This window comes from Eretmochelys imbricata, chromosome 3 (genome assembly GCF_965152235.1).
Source record: "Eretmochelys imbricata isolate rEreImb1 chromosome 3, rEreImb1.hap1, whole genome shotgun sequence".
Classification (NCBI taxonomy): Eukaryota; Metazoa; Chordata; order Testudines; family Cheloniidae; genus Eretmochelys; species Eretmochelys imbricata.
This window is the reverse complement of record NC_135574.1, coordinates 197274235-197298900: the sequence shown is the minus strand read 5'-3', so window position 1 is coordinate 197298900 and position 24666 is coordinate 197274235. Positions and strand designations below refer to the sequence as shown.

The 24666-nt window shown below is 40.4% G+C and overlaps 1 protein-coding gene across 7 annotated transcripts in view; it reads left to right on the top strand.

The window, feature by feature from the left end:
• COMMD1 (copper metabolism domain containing 1) overlaps positions 1-24666 on the top strand; it is a 149222-nt gene that overhangs the window by 72627 nt on the left and 51929 nt on the right. Inside the window, exons 3-4 of one of the 7 annotated variants that reach the window (XM_077814064.1) lie at positions 4766-4878; positions 10510-10525. The exons of 5 other annotated variants lie outside the window; for them this stretch is intronic. In XM_077814064.1, coding sequence (XP_077670190.1) covers positions 4766-4864 — 99 coding nt within the window. In that variant the 3' untranslated portion in view covers positions 4865-4878; positions 10510-10525. Of the gene's footprint in view, positions 1-4765; positions 4879-10509; positions 10526-24000; positions 24146-24666 lie in introns of those variants that run through there. One more of the 7 variants, XM_077814061.1, reaches the window with a different exon arrangement.

Below are 24666 nucleotides of genomic sequence, written 5' to 3'. Positions count from 1 at the left end.
CACGCATGCTAAAAAGCTTAGCAGAGGTCACCTCCAGCTCCAAACATAGGTGCTAGAACTGGGGGGTGCTGCCGCATCCCCTGGCTTGAAGTGGTTTCCATCATATCCAGGGTTTATAGATTGGTTTAGTGGCTCTCAGCACCCCACTATACAAATTGTCCAGCTCCCCTGCCTCCAACCTTAGGCTCTTCCAGGTGTCAGTCATTCAAAACGCACAATTGAGTTTTCCCTGTGAGTTACAAGTTCATAATTGTCACAGGTCGGCTGATCAATACAGCCATTCTTTATACAGTTCCAGGCCTTTGATCTCTGGTCTCTGGAACAGGTAATCACCCTCTCCTCAAGGCATAGCTTTAAAAGGCTGCATTTTTGCATAACCAGAGGTGGGGAATTTGCATTAACCTCTCCCTAGGTCAGTGGTCCCCAAACTTTTCAGGGTCACACCCTATGTTACACCTATCTGTGCTCCTCCACAGCTGGGAACTCCTGGGATGGGGGAAGCTGGAGGGAACGCAGACAGAGATAAGGAAGCTGAGGCTGGGACCCCAACTGGGGGTGAGGTCAGAGCCAGGAATGAAGCCACAGACAGGGGCTGAGGCTGGGGGCGGGGCCGGGGCCTGGAGAAGAGCCACAGCTGGGCCCGCTGTCAGATGCGGAGCTGCAGGGTGGGGCCAGGAGCCAGGGCTGGGGGTGGGGCCAGAGTTGAGCTGGGGGTGGAGCGGGGTTGGGTGGCACTCCCTGCCCACTCTGGGGGCTGGCCCAGGCCAGCTGTGCCCCCACGAAGGGGGTTCGCCCCACCATTTGGGGACCCGTGCTCTAGGAAATCCACTTAACATTTAATGTCCCAAAAGTCTATTTTTGTTTGGTACATTTTCAGTATATTTTTTGGAACACCCATATCTCACATCTGTCACATCTCCCCCCTGGAGAGATTATATACAATCCCGTCCCACAGTAATACATAAACCATTCATTTAATGCAGTGGACCCCAAAGATAATGAAACTTAATTCATTAAGAATTCCTAAGGATGTGACAGAAAGTTGCCATATCTGTCATACACTCAAAGAGATGAGGAGTGGTTAGAGGTGCTGTTAGCCTTTGTAATTGTGACATAACCTTAATTTTCCTCCTTTGTATAATAATGCATGCACGTAGTCTTTAATTACATGATTATATGCTATTTGTTCCACGGAATTACTGCCTCATTCATTGCACAGGATGGAGAGGGTTCACCGAATTGGGTAGCTGTTAAATATTTTGTTTGCGTTGTTTGTGTGGCTTAGCACCCTTCATACTCTGCTTCAAAATCAGAACTGTTCATTTCCTCATGGGCTTTTTTATAATACTTATCACTGTATTGTCTGTGTGCTTCACAAATGATAAAGTTTATCTTCAACAGGAAGGTGAGGTGGTATATATAATCTCCATTTTAAAGATGAGGAAATGAAGCACAATACTTACGTACACTTTTCATGTTCAGAGCACAACTTCTCTGGACTCGGTTGCAGTCAGAAGTATTCAGTTGTTCTGCAAACCAGGATGCAATTTTTTCAAGTGGGGCACTCAGAAAATGAAGAACACACAATTAGTGCCAACCTTTGAAAAGTTTGACTTATCCAGCGTTCCATAGGAACTTTGTGGCAGAGGGAGAGAGAGAATCCAGTCTTCCAGGGCAGCTTTCAACTGCCTTAACCATCAGATCATCCATTCTCTTTCTGCATTTCCCTGTCTCATTCACTACATACCTTTCAACTTTTGTAACAAATAAAGCAGGGCTCCTGCAGACAACAGCCCTACTCATTCCACAACCCTGATTAATTCCCTGAGCACAGTCCATCCTATACCCTAAATGAGGCACGGGTCCCATGGAAAATATAGTATGTGGTTGTATAATTAAAGACAGTATCATAATACATATGCACAATGGGGTGAATTAGGGTTGTACAGAGAACTTTAATTCTGGCATTGCCTAATTTTTGAGTGCTTGACTTTGGAACTTTAATGTTCTTTTCAAATAGGTTTTATTTAATGTAATATGTATACAGTTGTCTAGATTCTGAAAAATTCAGTTGTCACATTTGCTAATTCTGGTGTTTTCTTAAAACTAATCTTTGATGAAAGTGCTAAAATATTTTCTTTTTGGTACAATAATCTCACTATTGGAAAACCTTGTTGCATCAAGATGTTTAAAAAGGTCAATTGTGTTAACTGATATTCGTTTGAGTTCTCTGTTGTGATGGGAAATATATTTGATTTGGCACACAGAGAAAGTATTCATGGAACAGAGCTATTTCTACTGTCTGGTTCATAGCGAACTTTTTAAAAAAGTCTGTCTTGTTTTTAACTGAGTTTTCTTTAAAGATTAACTGTGTGGGTTGGGAAAGAAGATTCAGATTGAGGAACGATATTTATTTGACTTGGACCTCCTATGTGTACAGATGAACATTTACCTATAGTTAAATAAATGTATTTAAGGATTGTATGCAAATAAATGAGGAACACTCTTGACATTTATAAGACTCAGAAAAAAACATAGCTGGGACAACTGCAGCCAAAGAAAATTCAAGATGAGGGTGTTTGGAAAGGAAATATTAACCCCTCACCGTGCATAGGGTGGGAAGTAGTTTAGAACAGAGGTTCTCAAACTGTCGTCGGTGGACCACCAGTGGTCTGCGAGCTCCGTTCAGGTGGTCCGCGGATAGTTCCCTCTAAGATGCATGCCTGGGCGGCCACACACAAGAGAATGAAGGACCACACACCTAATTAGTGGAGCCACGCTGGCATGGCTCCACTAATTAGGTGCCTGGACCCTGGAGAAGATGCACATGTAAGGTGAGGTGGTGGCCTTGAGAGGAATAGGGAGTAAGTGGGGGGGGGGCAGTGGGATGAGAAGAGGGGGTGGGGGAATTTGGGATATGCAGGGCTGAGGCGGCCTGAGAAAGAGGCGACTTTCCCCAGCTCCAGGGCTGCGGCTGCTGGGGAGAGACCCCTCCTCCGCCCCAGCCCCAGCTCTGTGGCTGCTGTGGCGGGGAAGAGACCCCCTCCCACCCTTCCCAGCCCCAGCTCATCGCCTGCCGCAGCAGGGGAGAGAGGGCACATACATCGCATTAGAAAGGTAAAACTACTGATATGAAAATATGAGTTGTGTGCTTTTATTTGTAGAACAAAAAAAGTTTATTAAGTTTTTTTATATATAGCACTTTTATCCAAAGCACTTTACAATAGTTAGCTAATGGTACAAACACCATTTGGAAAGATCATTAAGTGGTCCACCGAGACCCTCAGCAATTTTCAAGTGGTCTGCGGGGAAAAAAAAGATTTGAGAACCACTGGTTTAGAAGCTCTCCTTTCTTTCCCTGTTACCATCTTTCTAGTCCATCCACTGCCTCTTAGTTTAATAAGTGTTACAGTATGCGAAGAAACTTGTGCTCCTATGTAAAAATAAATATATATGTAAAATATCCAGCCTCATCTTTTCCTTGCAGCTTCCATTTTCCCTGTGTGACAAACATGGAACTAATATGTAAAAATGCCACCGTTGTGAGTTGTCAGGGGTTGCCCAGGGTGGTTGTCAGTGAGTTCTGACAGAGAGAGAATCTGATGCAGGGAAGCCGATGGGGCAGGACAGATGCTGTGTGTGTGTGCACACATGTGTTTTTGTGCGTGCGTGCACGCGCACTGATGGGGCAGGACGGATGCTGTGTATGTTTGTGTGTTTTCACTGTTGCACTGGGAGCAGAGCCGTGTTCTGGAAATAGTAAATTCTTATTCTTCTAAGTTAAAAACTATTTCCCAAAAAAGTTGGAAATACGTTAAAGTTAAATATAAATGCTTTCCTTTTTTAATATAGGGGAGAAATCTTCATGTGAACCTGTAGGTGAAACAAGTTCACATATAGTATGTTTTGGGTGAATTAACATCATTTTAATAATGTGTTACCTGACTTCTTAATGTACTGTATGTAATCTTAGGTTTCAGAGTAGCAGCCGTGTTAGTCGGTATTCGCAAAAAGAACAGGAGGACTTGTGGCACCTTAGAGACTAACCAATTTATTTGAGCATAAGCTTTCGTGAGTTGCATCCGATGAAGTGAGCTGTAGCTCACGAAAGCTTATGCTCAAATAAATTGGTTCGTCTCTAAGGTGCCACAAGTCCTCCTTTTCTTTTTGTATGTAATCTCTTCACTTGTAAATTCATATTCCTGAAGGGCATAATTTGGTTAGATGGATTTATTATTGTTTATATTGTGTTAGTGCCTAGATGTCCTTTTTTGCCAGATGCTGTGTGGATGAGTAAAATAAAGACAGTTCTTGCCCCGGAGTGCTCAGAGTGCAGAACTATGACCAGCATACCTGATGGATAAATAGACAGGGTTGAGGTTGGGTGAGAGGCAGATTACAGTAAAGATATTTACATGTGTATAAGTAAATAGACTGTGATCACTATGCAGATAAGTGAAGTATATTGTATTAATGCTATGCATTTAACTGTACAAATTGCTATTATGTGCTTCATTGCTACCTTCTCTGAGAATTGCCATGTATTTGCATGTTTGTTTTGTAACTCACATTTTTCAAAGCTGTTCTTTTAAACAGAGAATCACTTAGCAACCTCAACTTTAAACTTAACTAAATGTTGTTTAGAAAATTTAATATATTTACCCAGGAAACCAAGTGTGCATGGGCTTGATGTAGCTGTAGAGCATTTCTTTAAATATCATTTGACTAAACTACCAAGGTTTCATTTTCTGTGCTTCATTTGTAGGATGCTGTTCATACTTTATGCAAAAATCTTCTTGCCTCCCCGCTAATATTTCTATCAGGCCGTGGTTTTAGTTGGACTCGCTTCAACATAAATTCTTGAGACTGAAAAGCAAGGTACAGGAATATATGAAAAGCCAGATACATTTATTTAAAAAAGAATGGTTTCATATGTTAGAAGACTTCTGTGTTTTGTGCTGAAATGCTGTGGCAAATGCTATTAAACTATGCTAACACTGTAGCATTCAAAATTTTAAGGCATGCTAAAGCTCCAGTTGACGTTTAGGTGTTTTGCCATTGACTGAAACAGGAGTTGGGTTAGCCTCTTTATTTATGGCTTTTCTTTAAACAACCCACAAGAAACTTCCCTCAACTGTTTCCTCACAGGATCAAATGCTTTTAAATATTTCTTTTGCTTGAGACTTTGAATATATACTTTATTTATAGCTTTTGTGTCTTTTACCCATCACTGCATTCAGAACTTGCCTTTTAGACTCATCTAAGGTTTAGTGCTGAGCAAAGATACATAAATTGAGAATTTGAGAAGGGAAAAGTCAACAGTGGAGAAAACCGAGGCTTTTGTGAGTCCAAGATGAGCATTTTAGTCATATGATCTGTATAAGCAGGAGACTTTTCATCAGCTTTTTTGCATGTGTTTTTGTGGATGATGTGTACTTGGATATTACTATTTATGGGTATGGTATAAAAATCTAAACAGAAAAGGAATGGCTTCTATAACTCTGGCTAAGTTACCCTGATTAGAAGCATGGCAGAGACTTAACATTTTTCAGTAGAGTTGCCTTCCACCACACAGTGAAAATACCACATTGTATTGTTGACAGCTAAGTCATCTCTCAAAAAAAGAATCAAAGGCTTTGTTAAACAGGTTGTGTTTGATATTTACCTGAGGTATAAGATATACCTTGAGTTTTGTAAACGGGATCTCATTATTTGCATAAAAATCTGACTATAACAAGCCCTTCTGGGTTTTCCAGGTTTTGGGACTGTATTGTTTTCCTTTCCATCTATGGCATTTTCACTTTTCTGATTAGAAAATAGCTAACTATAATTTCTCAGATACTCTTGTAACTCTCCTTCAAGGGGTTTGTACACACCCATTCACACACAGGCCTTATCTTCACTGGGAATTTGCCCCGTATGATCTGCGATTTAGTGGCCAGTCACTGATTTTGCTGTACTGGTGCTAACTCCAAGAACAGTCAGTCAGGATAAGCTCAACTGGTTGTAAACAGCTACTCCAGTGGTTGGCCCTCAATTACTGGAATTGGGGAAAATCTCTAGTATAGACATGGCCATAGATATCAAAGGTCTTACTTGGTTTTAGATTCTTATGGGATTAGAAATCCAGAAGTTTCACAGGAAACCTGATGATCTCTCTAGAAGTCAATGGAATGTTCTGATTTCATCTACATTGATAAAAATGTTACCTGTGTGTTCCTTGATATCCCCTATTTAGCCTTGCTGTATTATGACAGTTGTGTGTCGATAATAACGTACCTGTTTTATGTGTGAAGTAATCCCACATGTTAGGGCTACAACTTGAACAGTGTGTTTTTGTCACCTTATATCTTTAGTAAAATATAGATCTGTCGAGTTGCTAATTCTTATCAAAATCAGTGTTTGCATAAAAATGTGGCACAATTCTTTCTCCCTCTCCCAAGCCCCTCACTTTCTCTTTTACATCATCTCCTCAGGAATAGATTTGAGCTCTTTCTGGGCTTCGAGTAATTTAGGCGGTTTTATGTGTACACACACACGCGTGCGTACTCACATACGTGACTAGCTTATTGGACATTAATGTGGGCTAAATTACAGTGTGATTGCATGTTGTATACACATGAGCGCCCAAAGCAACCATCATAATTAAGATTTGTGGGCACAAAAGAAAAGAGCAAAAATTTTATCCTGCTGTTTTTAAAGTAGATAGGGCTTGTCTCCTACAATGAACAACACCAGGAATTAATTGCCCTAAGAAAACTGGAATCGAAAACAGAGCTTGTCTTACTTGCAACACCTGCAGGTTTCTGGAATGTGGTCAAACACTACAGCATTCCAGTCCGATACCACAGTGTGCTTAGATACTGTCACAGAATCAATGTGGATTTGTCAAATAATTCTTATAAACATTTCATTGCTTTGATTCTGGGATGACTAAACCTCAGAAATATTTAATTCCAACCACAAAGTTCTTGTATTTAATTTAGAAGAAATTCATTTGAAATTATTTGCTTACAGCTCTCTGCTTATCTGCAGCTCATTCCATTGTGTTGCAATAGCTTTAGGGGAATGGTCTTAAGTACAGGCATAAAGATTTGTACTGTAATGTGCTGCACAGGGAGATGGAAATATCTCCCTGATTTTCATGTGAATCAGTATCAAATACGTGTTTATAGCTGTAGCCTATAGAGCCAAATTTAGCATTTTATTTTGCTAGAACACAAGGAAACTACAGGCCTGTATCCTTTCAGATATTGGCTTAAGCATTTATCATATGGCATAAGTAAGTTAGCATGAGGCTTTGAGGCCTATGACCTTTAGCATAGATAAATGGCACAACAATTACCCTGAGTTTCGGGGAACTTAAAACTTAAGGGGGTCAGTGTTTAAAATGCTACCAGGTAACCAAAGGAACATTGAACTTCCCTTGGCAACTAATTGATGCATATGGTAATAAGTTAAATTTGTTACCATACTAACCTATGGGATAAACAGCACCCCAACATTATTAGGGTGAGGAAGTTAGATATGAACAAGAGAGGCTGGGCTTTCAAATGAATATTCATGACAGGCCCTAAGTTCTCTGATACGCCAAACCACCATGTAAGTAGGTGGGTGGTCATTCTCAGTTGGTCTGGATCATTGGACTCATTTGGCATGCCAGGAATGGGGCTGGACCTTTGAATATATGAGCATGTGTGAGAGGAATGGTACAAAATATCACCTTAACTCTGTATTTTTGGCATTTTAAGTTGAGTGGAGCTTTTCTGTCTTTACTAATTGTGCTATAAAAGTGGTTAAAGCTTTGCTCTGCCCTCAGTGTGAGTGTCTCCATTGTGCTCACCAGGGTTCCTGACCAGATATTGAACTTAATAACCTTGATTCTGTTGTGCCTGGTTCTGGTAATAGAACCCTAGAGTCCCCCAGCTCTTTGAATTAGAATTAATTGGAAATATAATCAATAACACCTAAAGAATCAGGCTACATAGCCACATTTATAAATGTGGTTGTTACTAGCAGGGTCTAGTATGATTTGCGCTTACCAGTGTGGAAAGGGATCTTTAGATCCAAGAATAGTGTTAGAATCATGTTTATATACAATACTATTATAGACTGCTTGTGGGATAAGAGAAAGCAGTCTGTAGTGTGATTTGGCTAATATTATAAAAAATTACCACACTGATCAAGAAAACTGTGGTAGAAACAATCCTGTTTAAAAACATAGCTGTAGCTAACTTGGTTCTGATCCAGCATGGGTGTGGTTCTGGTTCTAAATTGTTTGTCATCTCTGCAAAACATAATTAATGTTTTGTAATTGCTAGATCTTCCAGACCAGGAGCATACTTTGGTTTTAATAATCAAAATAAATTTGGAGTTTATTTTTGTCAATTATGTTTGTTAAGCATAACAAACAAATTAATGTGCACTTAACATCTGTAAACCTACACTAATTTTAGTTTTACAATGGATTTTATGGATCATATGAAGACCCAGTAATAAGGAACATTAAAAAGTAACTTACGACATGCCAGAAGGTTAAAAAACAAACAAATCTATCATCTGGGTCAGCTCTCTTCTGGGAGAAACACAAAAATAAAAACACTGAAACAAAGAGAACCAGATTTTGCTGTAACCAAACAGTTCCCATGAAAGTTCATGCTGTTGGATTCACACAGGTTCATTGTCCAGTCCATTAGAAAACAAAGATTTTTGAATCTCAGGATCCAAGAATGACTAGTGGTTTCTTTCTTCTCTTAAGAGAAGAGAGAGACAATGGCACATCAGGATGGATTTTACTTCAAGATTATAATTATCTTGTGACGGTCAACTGAATATGTCCCTTTTCCAGGTGGAGGTATTAAGGAGCTTAGTTTTGAAAAGGGATAATACATTTCAGAAATAATTAGAATTGGACTTCACTTAGTGATAAAAGGAAGTAACAAAGGAGGCCACGCTGCCAAAAATATAGTACATTTACTGGGTACAAAAGTGTGTGAAATATAAGTACTGTTATATAAGGTCAGACCAATGGTCAGTCTAGCCCAGTATCCTGTCTCTGACAGTGGCCAGTACCAGATCTACACTAGAAAATAATCTTAACCCTTTTGTAATGAGAAGCTGCTAAATAAAATAAAAAATGTGGATCCTACAACCTCTCTTTCAAGTGAGCAGTCATTATGCATGTCAGTAGGCTCAGTGGAGCTGATGGCTAGCATGAGGAAAGATTACTCACATGAGCAAGGGTTCGCAGGATCAGGCCTCTAATAGCTTCTTTAAGAACATAAAGTATAGTTCAAATTCCGTGTGTCTAGTAGTTAGTGGAGAATGATTTGGAGATAAGAGAGAACCTCAGACTGGGCAAGGGAAAATTTCCACAGAGAAGAAATTTCCCACTCACACATAGATGTGCTTAGAGGACACAATCCTGCTGAACCATCCCTCAGTCAGTGAAACTGTAAAACAGGGAATTGAACAGTAAGCTCTTTGTGGCCAGAGATCTTGTCTTTTTACACGTTTACCTAAAGTTTGTAGCTTCTCAAAAAGTAATAACAGAAATAGGGATTTGAGACCCAAACATATTGTTGATTTTAAGGGCATAATTGTCTTGTCAGTAGCTTTGGATTTTTCAGCTGGCATTATATCCAAGACTAGGTTTTATTTCCATCAAAGGGTGAATGCTAAGAGATGCCATGGTAACTCTGGAAATGTTAGATTGATTTGAGTTGGTTCGTGAGGACATCAGCTTTGATTTTCCATATCGTCTTTCCTTGTATAGTCCCATACAGTGGGGACCTGTTTCCCTGCAATAGAGCTTGCAGTACTGCCTGAAGCTGTAATCCTGTTCTGAAATGACTGAAGTGATTAAATGTTGCAGTTTTGCTTCATTCCCATCCAGGAAGCAGAAAATAATGTTTAAAATGCATCTTGTGTAAGAAAAATAATTATGGAAAGAATCAGTTTTAAAGTGCTTTCCTAGAAAGAAATGTAAGAGCTTCAATATTAGCTGCAAAGAACCATTGACAATTTATATTTTAGAAAAAACTATCATGAATGCAAAAGCTGATGGGAGTTTACTAATGCTATACAGTACTTGCACCAAGCAAAATGCAGGGCAACACTTTTCTTTTGACAGCTAAATGAGGAGACAGTCTATATTTTCAAGTTGGCATGAGGATTTTTTTAGTTTTAACTATTGGCTTTAATGTACTTCTATTTTGGACATAGAGCAGCATGTGCACACAGAAATGCTTTCATTACTGTCCAGTGGCACCTCATGACTCCAAATGAGAGGATGTTCCATGTCCCTAGGATGGATGCAAAAGTTTTCATCCAAGTCCACACTTTACAGATTTTCTGACTGTCCTGCTAAGTTCTGCAGCTAGAAAGCTGACCTATCACTCTGTAGAGCCTAAGAGATGGTGGCTGTCTCCCTCTGCATTGCCACTCACTTGGCCTTTCTGCTCAGGATGCTGAAGGTGGACCTAGAAAAGGTATCTTTTTTTTTTGCAGACTATCTTGTTACATCCAGACTAGAAGAATTGCATATGGTCTGTCAGGCCATCTGAACAAAAGGGTATTTTGCTGCTTAGGGAAGAAACCCTAACTAGGATGGCCAGTTGGTTCATAATACATGATCTTTGATTCCACTCAGGCCTCTTCCTTTCTTTGTGACTCCATCTTTGATGCAAGTAGAATGGAATAATGGAGTAGCCACAGTAGGATGGGACCAAATTTGAGTGAAGAACTGGTATACTGGAGTGGATGCAAAATCCAGACTTGCTCGTCTACTCAAGAAGGGTGTCCAAGCTCTTTTAAAACCACCAAAAGACACCATCCCATAAGGACCTGCTTCCCCAGCACTCCAGAATCTTGTCCCCTTCCCCCTTCCGAACAGGATCAGAAAATTCCCTTTCACTTCCTTCAATATCAGATTCCTCCTCCTCTTTCTACTTTTTTGTTAATCTTGCTTTCATAGCATTCCTTCCTTGGTCAAACAGTTGGGGAGAACTGAGCTCTATCCTTGCTATAGGCCAGTATCTTTCCATTCTTTTCTGTGGGCATGTCTACATGCATTTTAGCTAAGTAGTCTTGCAATAGTGGTGTGACGTTGCACCCCATAATGCTTTATGAAAATATGCTTATGAATGTATATATGTCATAACTGAAATATGTTTTATGCTACATATGCCATGTAACATATCTCTGCAAAGGTTATAATCTACTGAATATATTCAGCCTATTTCTGTGCATGTATCATTTTTGTATTCGAAGTTATGAATATTGGCTGTGTACTTGTTTAATTTTAAGTAGCCTTAGTAAAGCATTTGGTTAGCTTCTTTAGAAAGGAATTTGCAAGTTAAGTGCCCAATCAAGAAACACTTAAGCTAACAATGAACTTGGATCCAGAGTAACAGCCGTGTTAGTCTGTATTCGCAAAAAGAAAAGGAGTACTTGTGGCACCTTAGAGACTAACCAATTTATTTGAGCATAAGCTTTTGTGAGCTACAGCTCACTTCATCGGATGCAGTGAGCTGTAGCTCACGAAAGCTTATGCTCAAATAAATTGGTTAGTCTCTAAGGTGCCACAAGTACTCCTTTTCTTTTAATGAACTTGGAGACGCCAGTCCACATCTGAGCTTTCCCAGGAATGTGGCCTGGCTGGTAAGGAACTCAGTCTTGCATGGACATGTGACTTGCCCATGTGATTCCAAAACTCCATCTTGGAGCTGGATTTTGCATAGGAGAGAGGAGGGGGTCTCCACCCACAAGAGAAAGTCTATTTAAGCCCCTGGGAGATCCCTCCATTTTGTCTTCAGCTGGCTCAAGAGATAGCCTCTACCCCCAAAGGTTACCTGAAAAAGACTGGAACAAAGGACAGTAACCACAGGGGTGGGAGTGATTGCTGGACCCAGACTAGAAGGAGGCAAGTCTGTAAAAGAAGCTTACTGGAACATCTCTGAGGGTGAGATTTCATCTGTAATCACTTTCTTACTGTATTAGGCATAGACTTGCGTGTTCTATTTTATTTTGCTTAGTGTTTCACTTTGTTCTGTCTGTTATTACTTGGAACCATTTAAATCCTACTTTTTGTATTTAATAAAATTGCTTTTTACTTATTAATTCACCCAGAGTATGTGTTAATACCTTGGGGGGCAAACAGCTGTGCAGATCTCTCTATCAGTGTTATAGGGGGGTGAACAATTTGAGTTTTATACAGGGTAAAACAGATTTATTTGGGGTTTGGACCCCATTGGGAGTTGGGCATCTGAGTGTTAAAGACAGGAACACTTCTTAAGCTGTTTTCAGTTAAGCCTGCAGCTTTTAGAGGATGTGGTTCAGACCTGGGTCTGAGTTTGCAGCAGGCTAATATGTCTGGCTCAAACCAGGCAGGGCACTGAAGTCCCAAGCTGCCAGGAAATACAGGGTCAGAAGTAGTCTAGGCACATCAATTGGCAGTACCCAAGGGGTTTTCTGTGATCCAACCCATCGCAAGTGGCTTTTCTGACTTTCACAGAAGTTCATCTCAGAAGTGCACACAGAATTCAACAAATTTCTTCTTCCTACCTGACCAGTTTCCTAAGGATGGATGACTTAGGTCCGTGAGGGTTAAATGTGTGTGAAGTCCTACTTCTCTTGTTCAAAAGTTGAGAAAGATTTAATGCTTGTTTGTTCTGAAAGCTGCAACAACAACAAGTCTGCTACAAAACCACTATTACCAGATGGGCAATGGACTTCCTCTTACCTGCTTACAAGCCAACCAAACACCAGTATCGAACTCTGCTAGAAGGATGGTAGAGGGTTCATAACTTCCTGGGCTATGAGATTGAAGCCGCTACTTTCAAGAAATGTAAGGTGACAATGTGGCTCACTCTACAAACTTCCATAAAACACTGTCGGCTAGATCTTTCTGCATATGAGGATCTCTTCCTCAGAGTTCAAGTGGCACAATAAGGAAAACTTTCCATGTGTTACTGCTCATTACATCCACTGTATGTCCTTCACTTTCCTTATTGATAGGATGGGAGGTGCACATATGACAAGATTACTCATTAGGAATTCCTGTTGCTGCCCTTTCTTCTCCCATCTACATTCCCCCCCCCCCCCAAGGGCAAGTTCTTGTACCTTTCTTTTGTTTCTCTTTAACTTCTCACTCTGCAAATCTCTCTTTTTGGAGAAGCTTTTTATGCAAGGCTTATGGACAGATTATTTGTCAGCTTCCTTGCTGGTAGTTGGTGTGATCGTGGTGTATAACCTTCATTGTCCCTAGTGATAGACAACGGAAGGAAGTGCCACCAAAGCAATCTTTAGCGGGTAATATCTTTGCTCAGATACTTAATTTTACTAAAAACAAGTAACACCATCTCTAATATTATCCTAGCTCTTAACTGATCCTGAGTTTGTCCTCTTCCTCCAGTTTTAGATGTGGTGTTCTGTTTCTTCCTATTGGAAGTTGCATCAGTTTGTCCTTTAGACTTCAGGTTTTTTAAACAATTTTTAAATAGGAGATAATGCAAGATAATACAGTTTTGTGAGTAAAATTACACTTTTGAAATAGGTCTATCACAGAAACAGTGCGAGAATGGATAATAGTTTTTCAAATTAGGGATAGACAAGAGAAAATATTCTTAATTTGATATGTACTAAATGAAACAAATCCTTCATGTACAAATGGATCAGGTACCACCAAAGAACTCTTACTGCACAATTCTGCATGATTCCCAAAGCCTGCGTCCAAACACTTGAATGATACTTGTCTTTTCAAACTCTATATTAAATCTATTGTGTCCTCTATCGTTCTCATGCTATTCTATCTTTTTTGTTGTTTTGCCTGGGATCTGATCTTACTGCTTGTATTAATCTTTCCTAAATATAACTTTTCTGTGTCTTCAGAATTCTGGAACAATAACTGAATGCTTGAATTTTAAATTAATTTACTTTCATTATTTCTAACTATCCATAACATTTCTACTAGGTAGTATGACAATTTGATTATAGAATGGGTTTAATTTTATTAATTTCATTTTACACAAAAATGTTAGGGTAATTTAATGTCACATTACTTGATAAATGCCAATGTAAATATAAAACAATCTATCTTCTCCCCACAAAAGAAACCCTCACACAGATTCAGTGGGGTTGCAGGGCTGTAAAGGAAAGCTGAATTTGGCCCTATATTTTCACTTTTCATCCGAGGATCTCGAAGCTCTGGAGCTCCATTAATTAAACTTCCAAACACCCATCTTCAGTAAAAGGAATTAACCCCTCTACTTCCTATCTGAACAGGAAGCCAAACAGGGGTTAGCAACGGGTCCGTGGTAAACATTTTGTGGTCCATGGTAATTTTTCAAAAAATTGAATGACTGAATGACATAAACCCCACCACCACCCAATGTCCGTCATTAAGTACGGTAATTTTGTCCAGTGTCCGTCTGTAAAATAGGCACAATAATCTTTCCTTTGACTTGTCTATTAGATTGTAAGCTATTTGGAGGAGGGATTCTCTCTGTCTTACTATGAGGGTGTTCAAGGCGTGATGCAATGGGACCCTGCTTATAGCTGGAACCTCTAGGCATTACTAGAATACAAATAGTCAAACAACAGAAATAGGTCTTACACGTATGGGCCAAATTCAGTCTGAGTTTTATGAAAATTGAATGACTTTACGATACAGAAATATACTGTGTACTGTTCCTATTATGTAGTTTTTAAAATCCCAACCTTTCTGACTATTCTTTATACATCAGAAAGGCAGGGGGAAGAAAGAGAACAATCCATTTTACTTTTGAAAGTGCAGATCATCTACAGTTACTGATTAAGAGCCCTGTTCTGTACTCTTTAGTCACTCTTTACTTAGGTAAAACTCCCATTGAGTTCAGTGGGAGTTTTGCCTTGAGTAGGGAGTGGTCAATTGAACCTTATGTTGCTGGAGATGACAATATAGTAAGACTTGCAATAATTGTAAAATAGCACTGACTTTATATACCAAACTCATATCGCCCCTGTCGTGAGAATGTGACAAGATTGCACTATTGTCACAAGCAGATAGTGCTTAATTAGTGGTCCAATTTGCACTATAAACCCTAATTATCAGAGTTTCTAACTTAGCCATAAGTAAGGCTATGTTTTAGGCATGGGTATTTTTAGTAAAGTCATGGACAGGTCACGGGCAGTAAATAAAAATTCACGGCCCGTGACCTGTCCATGACTTCTGCTATATACCCCTGACTAAATCTGGGGGCGGGGGCATCCCGGGGGCTCCATGGGTGCTGGAGGGGGGCAGCTCAGGATCCCCACTGGTGATGGGGGTGGGGCGGGCAGCATTGAATCTTTAATGCAGTGGCGGGGGCAGTGGGGAGGTGGGCAGCATTCTGTAGCATTGAATCTTTAATGCGGTAAAAAAACCATATGAGGTAACACTGTTTTGTCAGTTAGGCAACCTGTGTAGACAGCAAAACTATGGTTGTTGAAAACCATTCAAAACTAGGTCAAAATCTAGTGGGCAGCTCTCAGACTGTTTTAAAGCATTTTGACCAGCAAAACAGTGAGATCTGAAAATGGTTTTCAAGATTAGCTTTTAGAAAAACGTTTCAGGACAAGGTATATTTTCCAGTTATCAGGGGGACAGCCGTGTTAGTCCATATTCACAAAAACAACAAGGAGTCCGGTGGCACCTTAAAGACTAACGGATTTATTTGGGCATAAGCTTCCGTGGGTAAAAAACCCACTTCTTCAGATGCAAGCTTATGCTCAAATAAATCTGGTAGTCTTTAAGGTGCCACCAGACTCCTTGTTACATTTTCCAGTGTTTTGTAAGACACATCTCTCTCCTTCCAGCAACTCATTTCTAGAGGGTTAGCTGAAGGACTGGAGTTTAAGATCTCTCAGTAGGCTGCAGAATTACTACAGAGCACATGAAAGTTTACCCAGTATCTGGGCACACTATACCTTGATCATGCTAGTGTTGTGATACACTGTAATTGTCTATATACTAGGGCTATAATTCCATCATTTAAAGAACAATACATTCACACTTTTTTTTTTAAAGGAAAGAAAAGACATCAATGTCTAGGTTAATTGTAAAGGAATATGGTAGAATGATTATAACTTCTTTGTTATGTGGAAATTTCTTAAAACACTGCAGACCATATTAATCCCTAGTGTAAAACCATTGCAATAAATGGAGGTACCCCAGAGATTAATTCAGTCCACTGTTATCATAATATTTATCAATTTTTATCTACATTTTAACACTGGGCCATCACATTAGTATTTGAATGCCTAATTCCAAAACAATAAACAAAATATATTGAAATTAAAGAACCCTCCTTGTTTGAGAAATAAAACATGTTTTATTCTAATTTAATCTAATTTAATATTAATCATTCTACTTTGCATTAAGTGTGCTGTGTAGACTTTTGGCCTGTATCACAAACCTCATTATTAGATTTGTAAATTTGTTATGGATGCTATCTGTCAACAGTACTTGTAAATTATGGTGTAAGAGTTTTCATAGTCGGGAACAGGGACTTAACTCTTGGTTTTGAAACTAACACTCACACACTCTTGCTCTGTCTCTATCAGATTGAAGGGGCTAGCAATAGAAAGAGAGAGAGAGAATGACATTTCCTCCCCTTGTTCTTCTGGACTGGCTCCATTTTGTATGTTCTCCTGCACTTCAGGTTAACAATATTCAAAGGCTATTAAATTATGTATATGCTAAGTGAGATTCTATTTCTGTTATTTTTTCATTTAATAAACAAAAAAGCAGCTGCAGATCAGGTATCTGTTCTTAAACGCAGCATGGATTTGCTATAAATGTCTGAGGATTTTAAACTGATGTTGAGAAATGGGGAAAGGTACAGTAGCTAAAATTTTGCTTTTTGATTCCTTGACTTGGAACATTAGTCTGAAAAGAAATATCTGGGAAGTTCTGCATTATAGAGCTGGTGTGATCTTTTCTCTAAGCAATAAGAATAAAGGTTATGAATTATTTTTAGCTCTGGCTAATTACTTTAAAAATCTGGTAGTTTTTTGTAACTGACTGCACAGGGTATCAGTCTAGACTCTAGAACAGTGTTTCCTCAGTTGTTACATTCCATTTTATAAAAAGAAGATCCATTCACAGATCACCTCCTAACGCATTTCCTTCAACTCCCATTGATAATTTCTCAAAATACTTTATTCTGTTGATCACCAGAAAGAGTTCCTGAACCTTGGATGCCTATAGACTATAATCTCGGAACTACTGGTTTACAGAATAAATCGTATATGTCTCGAAAATGAAAGCTAACATGCTGTTTCCCTTTAACTTAATTTATCATATATTTTCTGACTTCCTATCTGCATCATAGTTAAAAGGACACTGTCAAGTGACTAGGCCCACATTTTTATTTACTTGAAATAAAGATTCATTGAGGAATTTAAGAACAGAATTTACATATGGTCACTTTAGTCTTGAAGCGTTCCAAAACGTTCAGGATCAATGCAAAGGCACCTGACTCACTGAAATACCAGCTAGGGTACAGTATTGCTCCCTTCACTGCGTACACTGGATACATGCTCTTGAGCAAGCACTCTCTGTTCCTGTTCACATCCCAGAGGGTAGGTGTGTGAGTGCTCAAAAGAGTGCAAATGGAAATACAAACTGCTGATTTAGTTGAATTGCATAAGCATAGTACAGAGGAGAGGAATACTTAGTGTATAGAGTTTTACGTTAAATTGAGTGGCTATCACAGAGATATCTAAGCATTGTTGGCAGCCAACAAGCATTTCTGCTTTGTGAAATCTTCAGTCATGTAATCAAGTGAAACCTATAGTTGGATGTAGAAGATTTTATTTTATTTTATTTTATTAATTTTGATGAATATCTAAGTGTTTTCTCAGTGTTTAGTAGAAATTAAAAGCATAAAAACTTCAGATGCTAATTGTCATTTAGAGAAGTTGAAATTCATTACAGATTATCAAATATTTGATCATATTGCAGATTAGTTAATATTTCTTTCTGAATAATTACACACTGAATTCCTTGCTAGAGCCACCAAACACATACATACACACACACACACACACACACACACACAGAGTTTTATTACCCTCAAGTGATATTTAACATTTGTAAACAACCGTGTGCATTCTGTTTCTTTGAAAGAGGGAGAAATTGATAACTAGTAGCATTTACCCACCTCTCTTAATCCTCTTCCTTTTAGAATTTACACAGCTCCTGCACAAATAACCACTCAGTTTGAGCCTTTAAAGGCCTTTTTTGAGAATATTGTCTTTACTGTTGGCTTGTCCTTCTCTTATTGGGCTGGCATGGATTGGAGATCACCTCATCTTCTCACCTTCTCTCATAGTTGTGGTTTAAGGCTTTGGGCACCCTCTGCTTAGGCACTCTGTTTCTGAGAATGCACTGTTCTGATGTATATTCTAATTAATACAATAGACTCTTGTGATACATATATCAAAGCACGGTCCTGTAGTTCTGGTGAGTATATTCTGTTTGTCTCGATGAAGAAGGGACTTCGGGTCAATGAGTCAGGAAGTCCCAAGACAACCCATCAAGGTTACTGATCTGTAGGTGATAAAACGTCACTTACCACTACTAATCTTCCCACTCTAAGAGATAAGCAAACAAGGAGTGTTCTTTAAATGTATCAGCAATGCACGAGTCTGTCGCCTGAGTCTCAACACCCAGCATGAGCAGAGATATGTAGGTTGGGCAAAGTGGTGGAGGGCGTGGGATGTGAGGACCTGAAATTTAAAATTTGTACAGTGTTCAGCAGGAAGCCAGGGGAGCAGCTCACACAGGGGAGTGGTGTGGTCTGGTTAGGCAAGACAGATCATTTAGACTTTTGCATTTTGGGTAAATTCGAAAGGAGAGATACGTCTGTCAGGCAGGCTAGAGAAGAGGAAGTTATAGTAATCAGTGTGGGAAATGACATAAGCTAGTGTTTTAGCTATTGGGTTCGAAAGAAAGAGGCAGATTTTAGAAGGGTTGTGGAGAAAAACTCATCATGATTTGGTGACGGTCTGGATATTTGGGGGCAAGATGAGGGAAGAGTCAAAGATGACACCACAGGTGTAAGTTTTAGGGACACGCAGAATGGTATTGTTAAGCTTGACCACCTTAAGCTTGAGGTGATAGCAGGCCCTTGATGATATATCAGAGAGATGGTTGAATATGTGAGACTGGACAAGAGGGGACAAGGCAGGTGTAGAGAGGTAGTTCATTAGTATAAAGATGATTATCAAAGCACCGAGCAAATGAAGTTACCCTGGAGTAGGATGCAGAGGGAGAGAAGGGCAGAGCAGTCGCCAAAGAAGTGAAGTCCTGAGGGACTCTGAGAGATACTTGGAGAAGAGCTGCCAAAGGAGGCACTGAAAGAACAATTGGAAGCGGGGGGGTGGGGACGGGACGGGGACCCAATAAGGACAGGGTCACAAAACCCAGGCGAGTATAGTATATCAAGGAAGATGGGAGGAGTAATCAGCTGTGTTAAAGGCCACAAGAAGATCAAGGAGAATTAGAACAGAATGGAGACTGTGTATTTAGCCAGGAATAGGAGTACAGTTTTGGTGACCAGAAAGGGCAAAAAAAAAAAAAAAAGCGGAAGTAGCTCTAGGAGTGAATCTGAGGCTGTAACGTAAAATATAACATTAAATATTGCCATATACTATAGACAGTATTTCTCAAACTATGGGCCAGCATTGGTTCATGGCATTCTTTGTTGTGGTCTACAGAAGAAGGCATTCTGAAAACCCCACATGGTAAGATGGTACCGTACAAAGAATGAAGAAGTTGGAAAAACAAATCACAGCTTTAGGTAATAACTGTATTTTAAATACTGCTTTAATAATGTTGAACCTTTGGAAGCAAGAACAAGGTACCTGCTCTTTGAGATTTTTGTAGCAGATACGAGATACTTAAGTATTATAGCAGAGAGGCAGGATGTAGTGGAATGAGAGTTTGGAAATCTGGGTTGTGTCCCAGCACTGCCACAGACTTCTGTTGTGAACTTTGGCAAGTTATTTAATCTCCTTGGTCTCCATTGTTTGTCTGTAAAATTAATGTGTTCTATATCTCACAATGAATGTAGGTACACAGGTGAAGTGCACTGATAAAGCAGTGATGCATGCCATAGAAAAACCTATAAATAAATTAAGCTGGGTAAATACCTTAAATGTTTCAGTAAATTTTTGCTCAGATAAATTGAAATGGCTCAGACCCCTTTTTATGTTGACTTTCACCAATATTCTAGCAAAATGAGTTTGCTGGAAGGAAAGGTTTTGGAATCATGCAATTTTAAGTGACCATTATGGAGTATTTTTGAAAAAAACAAAAACTTTTGAACTCAAACCCAGATATTCTCATTGCAAATTACATTCTTTTCAATCGGCAACAAAAGCCAATACTACTTGACATGTCCACCCAAATCTAACGATAACAGCTATGATTTGATTATGCTAATTGATAACTTGCAGTTCATTACTTGTGAATAACCTGCAGAGCAAGAATTATTTACAAAATTTATGTGGTAAACTTGTAATAATGTATACATTCGAGAAACATACAAAAGCTTACAGACAATTCACAACCGTGAAATGAGGCTGAACATGTCAAATTATTCTCTCAGCTCTGTTGGTTATAAAGTGTCTTGCACATGCATTGGGATGGACTTGAAGATCTAATAAACACTTTCTGTGTATAATTTCTGAGACTATATAACACAGACTACTACATACCTGAGAGACAGAACTGTTTGTTGTACAAGCCTGTATGTCTTACGGTTTTGCAGGAGATGAAATTGCTATTTTCGTATCTAATTTCTTTGGCAGTATAATATCTTGCAGATAATGAGGGAACGCTTATTATAATGGTTAATTTGTTTTGGTCAAAACTCTCTAAGGGCAAACTATTTTTAGAGCCTATCTGTAGCATAAATTAACACAGGTGTTCTGAACCTCACTTAGATAGAGATGGATCACTTTACTAAAAAATACACACCATTTTGCTCCATAAAATGATTAAATACAAATTCAAGTTGTTTATTAATGTGTTCATGGGTCAACAAAGCTGTCACAGGATTCAGGGTTTACGCATGAGGAGAGATTGCAAAACAAAATTTATTTAGCATCAAAAAGAGCAAAGTTGTAAGAGCTTCTGAACAGAGCAGTAAAAGATCAGCCCTTTCTTTTTCCAATCATTGACTGAAATAACTACACTTTTTTATACCACATGTAGATATTTTTAGTATCACCTAATTCATAAATAGACTGGTAGAAAATCAGAGGAAGGTCAGCCTTCATAAAACTTATTTAAACCATACAGTCGGAGGTTCCATAGACATGCACGTACGTAAGATTTCAAGAACAAATATCTAGACCTGGTATGTAAACAGAATCATACCAAAGGAATGCTCTGAGGCTGCATGGTCGTGTTCACATTAAATTAGTTTTCCACGTGCGGAAGGACAGGATTGCCCCCCCGGCGCCTCAGCGGTGATCCAGGGAGCGGAATGGCCTCAAGCTAGACTGTAGGGAATGCAGCACAGGCACTGTTGTCTCGTAAAGCCATTGTGCTTGGTGTTGTCTGTGATGGTTTTCTTATACCAGGTGGGGAAGAGCCAGAGACAAAGGACTTTGTGTGGGGAGTGAGGACAATGGAGCAGAGAGTGGGAGAGGGGTTGTTGCTGTAAGAGGGGTCAGGCACTGAGGAAGAGTGCTAGGTAGGGTGACCGCCTTTTCAAAAGGCAAAAACGGGACATATGCAGGAGCCCCCGCCCCCTCCGTGGCCCTGCCCCCTGCCCCTTCTCTTCCCCCTGAGGCCCCGCCCCCTGGCCAGGCCGGAAGCTGGAGCTTGGCCATGATAAGAGCCACCGAGGGAGCCCAGGCTGCTGCGGGGAGCCTTGGACCCTCCACATGCCCTGGACGGGGGCCCAAGAACAGCCCCCAGCGTGTGCTCCCCCCCAGGGCAAACTGCCCAGGGGGCAGGTGGAGGGTCTGGGGCTCCCCCCCAGTGGCCTGGGCTTCCTGGGTGTCTCTTACTACTACTCAGCTCAGGTTTCTGGCCTGGCCAGGGGGTGGGACCTTGAGGAGGAGCAGAGGGGCGAGGCTTCATGATAAATGGGGGTGGGGGGAGCGGCAGCTAAGGCTCACCTCAGCCTCCCCGCCTCACCAGGAAGAGGCTGGCCCCGCCCCTGAGCCTTGGGCAGGTGCAGAGCGGCACTGCAGGAAATCTGAGACAAATGCTGTCCCAGAGTCATTCAGCCTGGGAACTGGACTTGAACTTTGTGTTTCAGGACTATCCTGCCCAATTCAGGATGGGTAGTCACCCATGCTAGGCAAGCCTTGGATTGGTTATTTGAGAAAATCTGTATTTTGCTAGCCCCTAAGGGAGGAAAGAAATCTAAATCTTGATAAAGTAAAGTTACTTTAAAGCTCATCAAGATGAAACCATTTGAAATTTAAAAATTTTTATAAGATCTGCATACCCATACAAATTATTCTCACTGTATGCAATAATGATGTAGAATTCTTTGTAGCTGGTGGTCGGTGAGTCAAATACTATGGCTAGAATTTTAAGAAATAAGGGCTGGATTATTTCATGACTACAAATAACATAGTTAAAATAATATGGGTGATTAAAGGCTTACCGGGCATAATCTACTTATGTGCATGACGAATTTTCACCTGTGAAAAGCATGGCAGAGGAAGATACGCATTGGTACTGTGAAGAGGCCTTCCAGGAATTAGCAACCCAATGTTTGAATAGCTGGAATGATGTGGATCATTAAAGCAAAGCAGTTGTGCAGATCTCCCTGCTAAAATGATACCTGCCTATGAGTATAACTGTTCCCAATTTGAAGAGTATTTGCTTTCTACTGCACTAATTATCATACTTCATACCAGTGATACAAAAGATCAGATTCTTGGTATGGAAATTATTCCTTGATATAGTTAATTAAACAACTTTTCCTGCAACTGCTGTCTTTAGTTATTTATAATTTATGGTACAGTGGATATTTAAAGCCGGTCAACTACATTCACTTACTGTCACCATAATACCATTATGTGCCTTTTTGTCTGTGCTTGCCTATTCAGAATTCTAAACACATAACTATACCATTTTAAGGACTTATCAAAAGGAAGCTTCCAAAAAGCAGATAATGAAAATACTGTAGTAAAATTATTTCCTGTAATAGTATTAGAGGATCTCAATATAATGGGAATCTGCAACATGCAGATGAGTCATTTCTTGGAAGCAATCAGTTATAAACAAGGGGAAAATAAGTTTTTCTTCACGTGTTGTTTTGTTCATCTAGTATGATAAAACTTTTTAAATGTTGGAACACATACACACTAGTGGAGTTTTAATGAATGTTACATTTTCTAATGCATACTACTGAGAACGAATATCTGAAAACTTGAGAGGCAAACCTTCATAGCTAGCCTTGATAAAGTTTAGGAGACTGTTTTCAAGGCAGGGAACGTAGTTAGAAGTTGCGTTAAAACTTACTTTTTCATCTACTTACTGCATTGTGCACCAGGAAAAATAAGCCTTAAAAGTCTCATTTAACAGTCAGAATGTCTCCATGTGGGTCACTAGACAAAAGGCAAAAAGACAAGTGCTTAATCTGGGTTCCTGTAGCTTGAAATTTTTAACGTGATTTATGTACAAGTTCTTGGTGGATGGATTTGCAATGCGTGGCATCATTAAGGATACAGCAGGAGCTGTTTCTCCCCCCCTCCCCCCCCCCCGAATAATTTCCACATTCATTTCATAGGATGATTGATTTATATGTTCTCAGCTTCTTTGCTAAGAGTATGAAAGTAATCGGCAAAAACATCTTTAAAATGTTTTCCTGTGTGGATTTGTATAGGGTTGCCAGGCGTCAGGTGTTGGGACCCTGGGGGCTCTGGTCAACACTGCTAAAAGGCAGGCTCCCTGCCTGCCCTGGCTCTGTGTGGCTCCCGGAAGCAGACGGCATGTTTGTTTCCTAGGTGCAAGGGCAGGCACAAGGGCCCCGCGTGCGGCCCCATCCCAAGCTGCGGGGGGCAGCACCTGCGGGCGCAGGCAGCACGCAGAGCTCCCTGGCCCCTCCGCCTAGGAGCTGGACATGCCGGTTGCCTACAGGAGCCACCTCAGGTAAGTGCCGCCTGGCCGGAGCCCTGAGCCCCCTCCCAGACCCCAGCCCTGAGCCCCTTCCCACACCCAAACTCCCTCCCAAAGCCTGCACCCCGCACCCAAACCCCCTGCCCCAACCTGGAGCCCCCTCCTGCAACCCAAACCCCTCATTCCTGGCCCCACCTCAGAGCCCGCACCCCCTCCTGGCCCCACCCCGGAACCCTTACCCTCTCCCAACCCCCTGCCCCAGCCTGGTGAAAGTGAGTGAGGGCGGGAAAAAGCGAGCGAGCGGAGGGAAGGGGGATGGAGTGAGCAGGGGGTGGGGCCTCAGAGAAGCGGCAGGGGGCAGGGCAAGGGTTTTTGGTTTTGTGTGATTAGAAAGTTGGCAACGCTAGTATATAAAGATGTCACCTGACTGTTTTGCTAAGTTGCTGCCATAGTCACTGGTGAATCTTGCTGTTAACTGGCTAGTGGTCTGCCCCCAAATAGCAAACTAGCTATTTACTATTACAGTGGTATGGCACTGCCACTGTGGTTAAAGT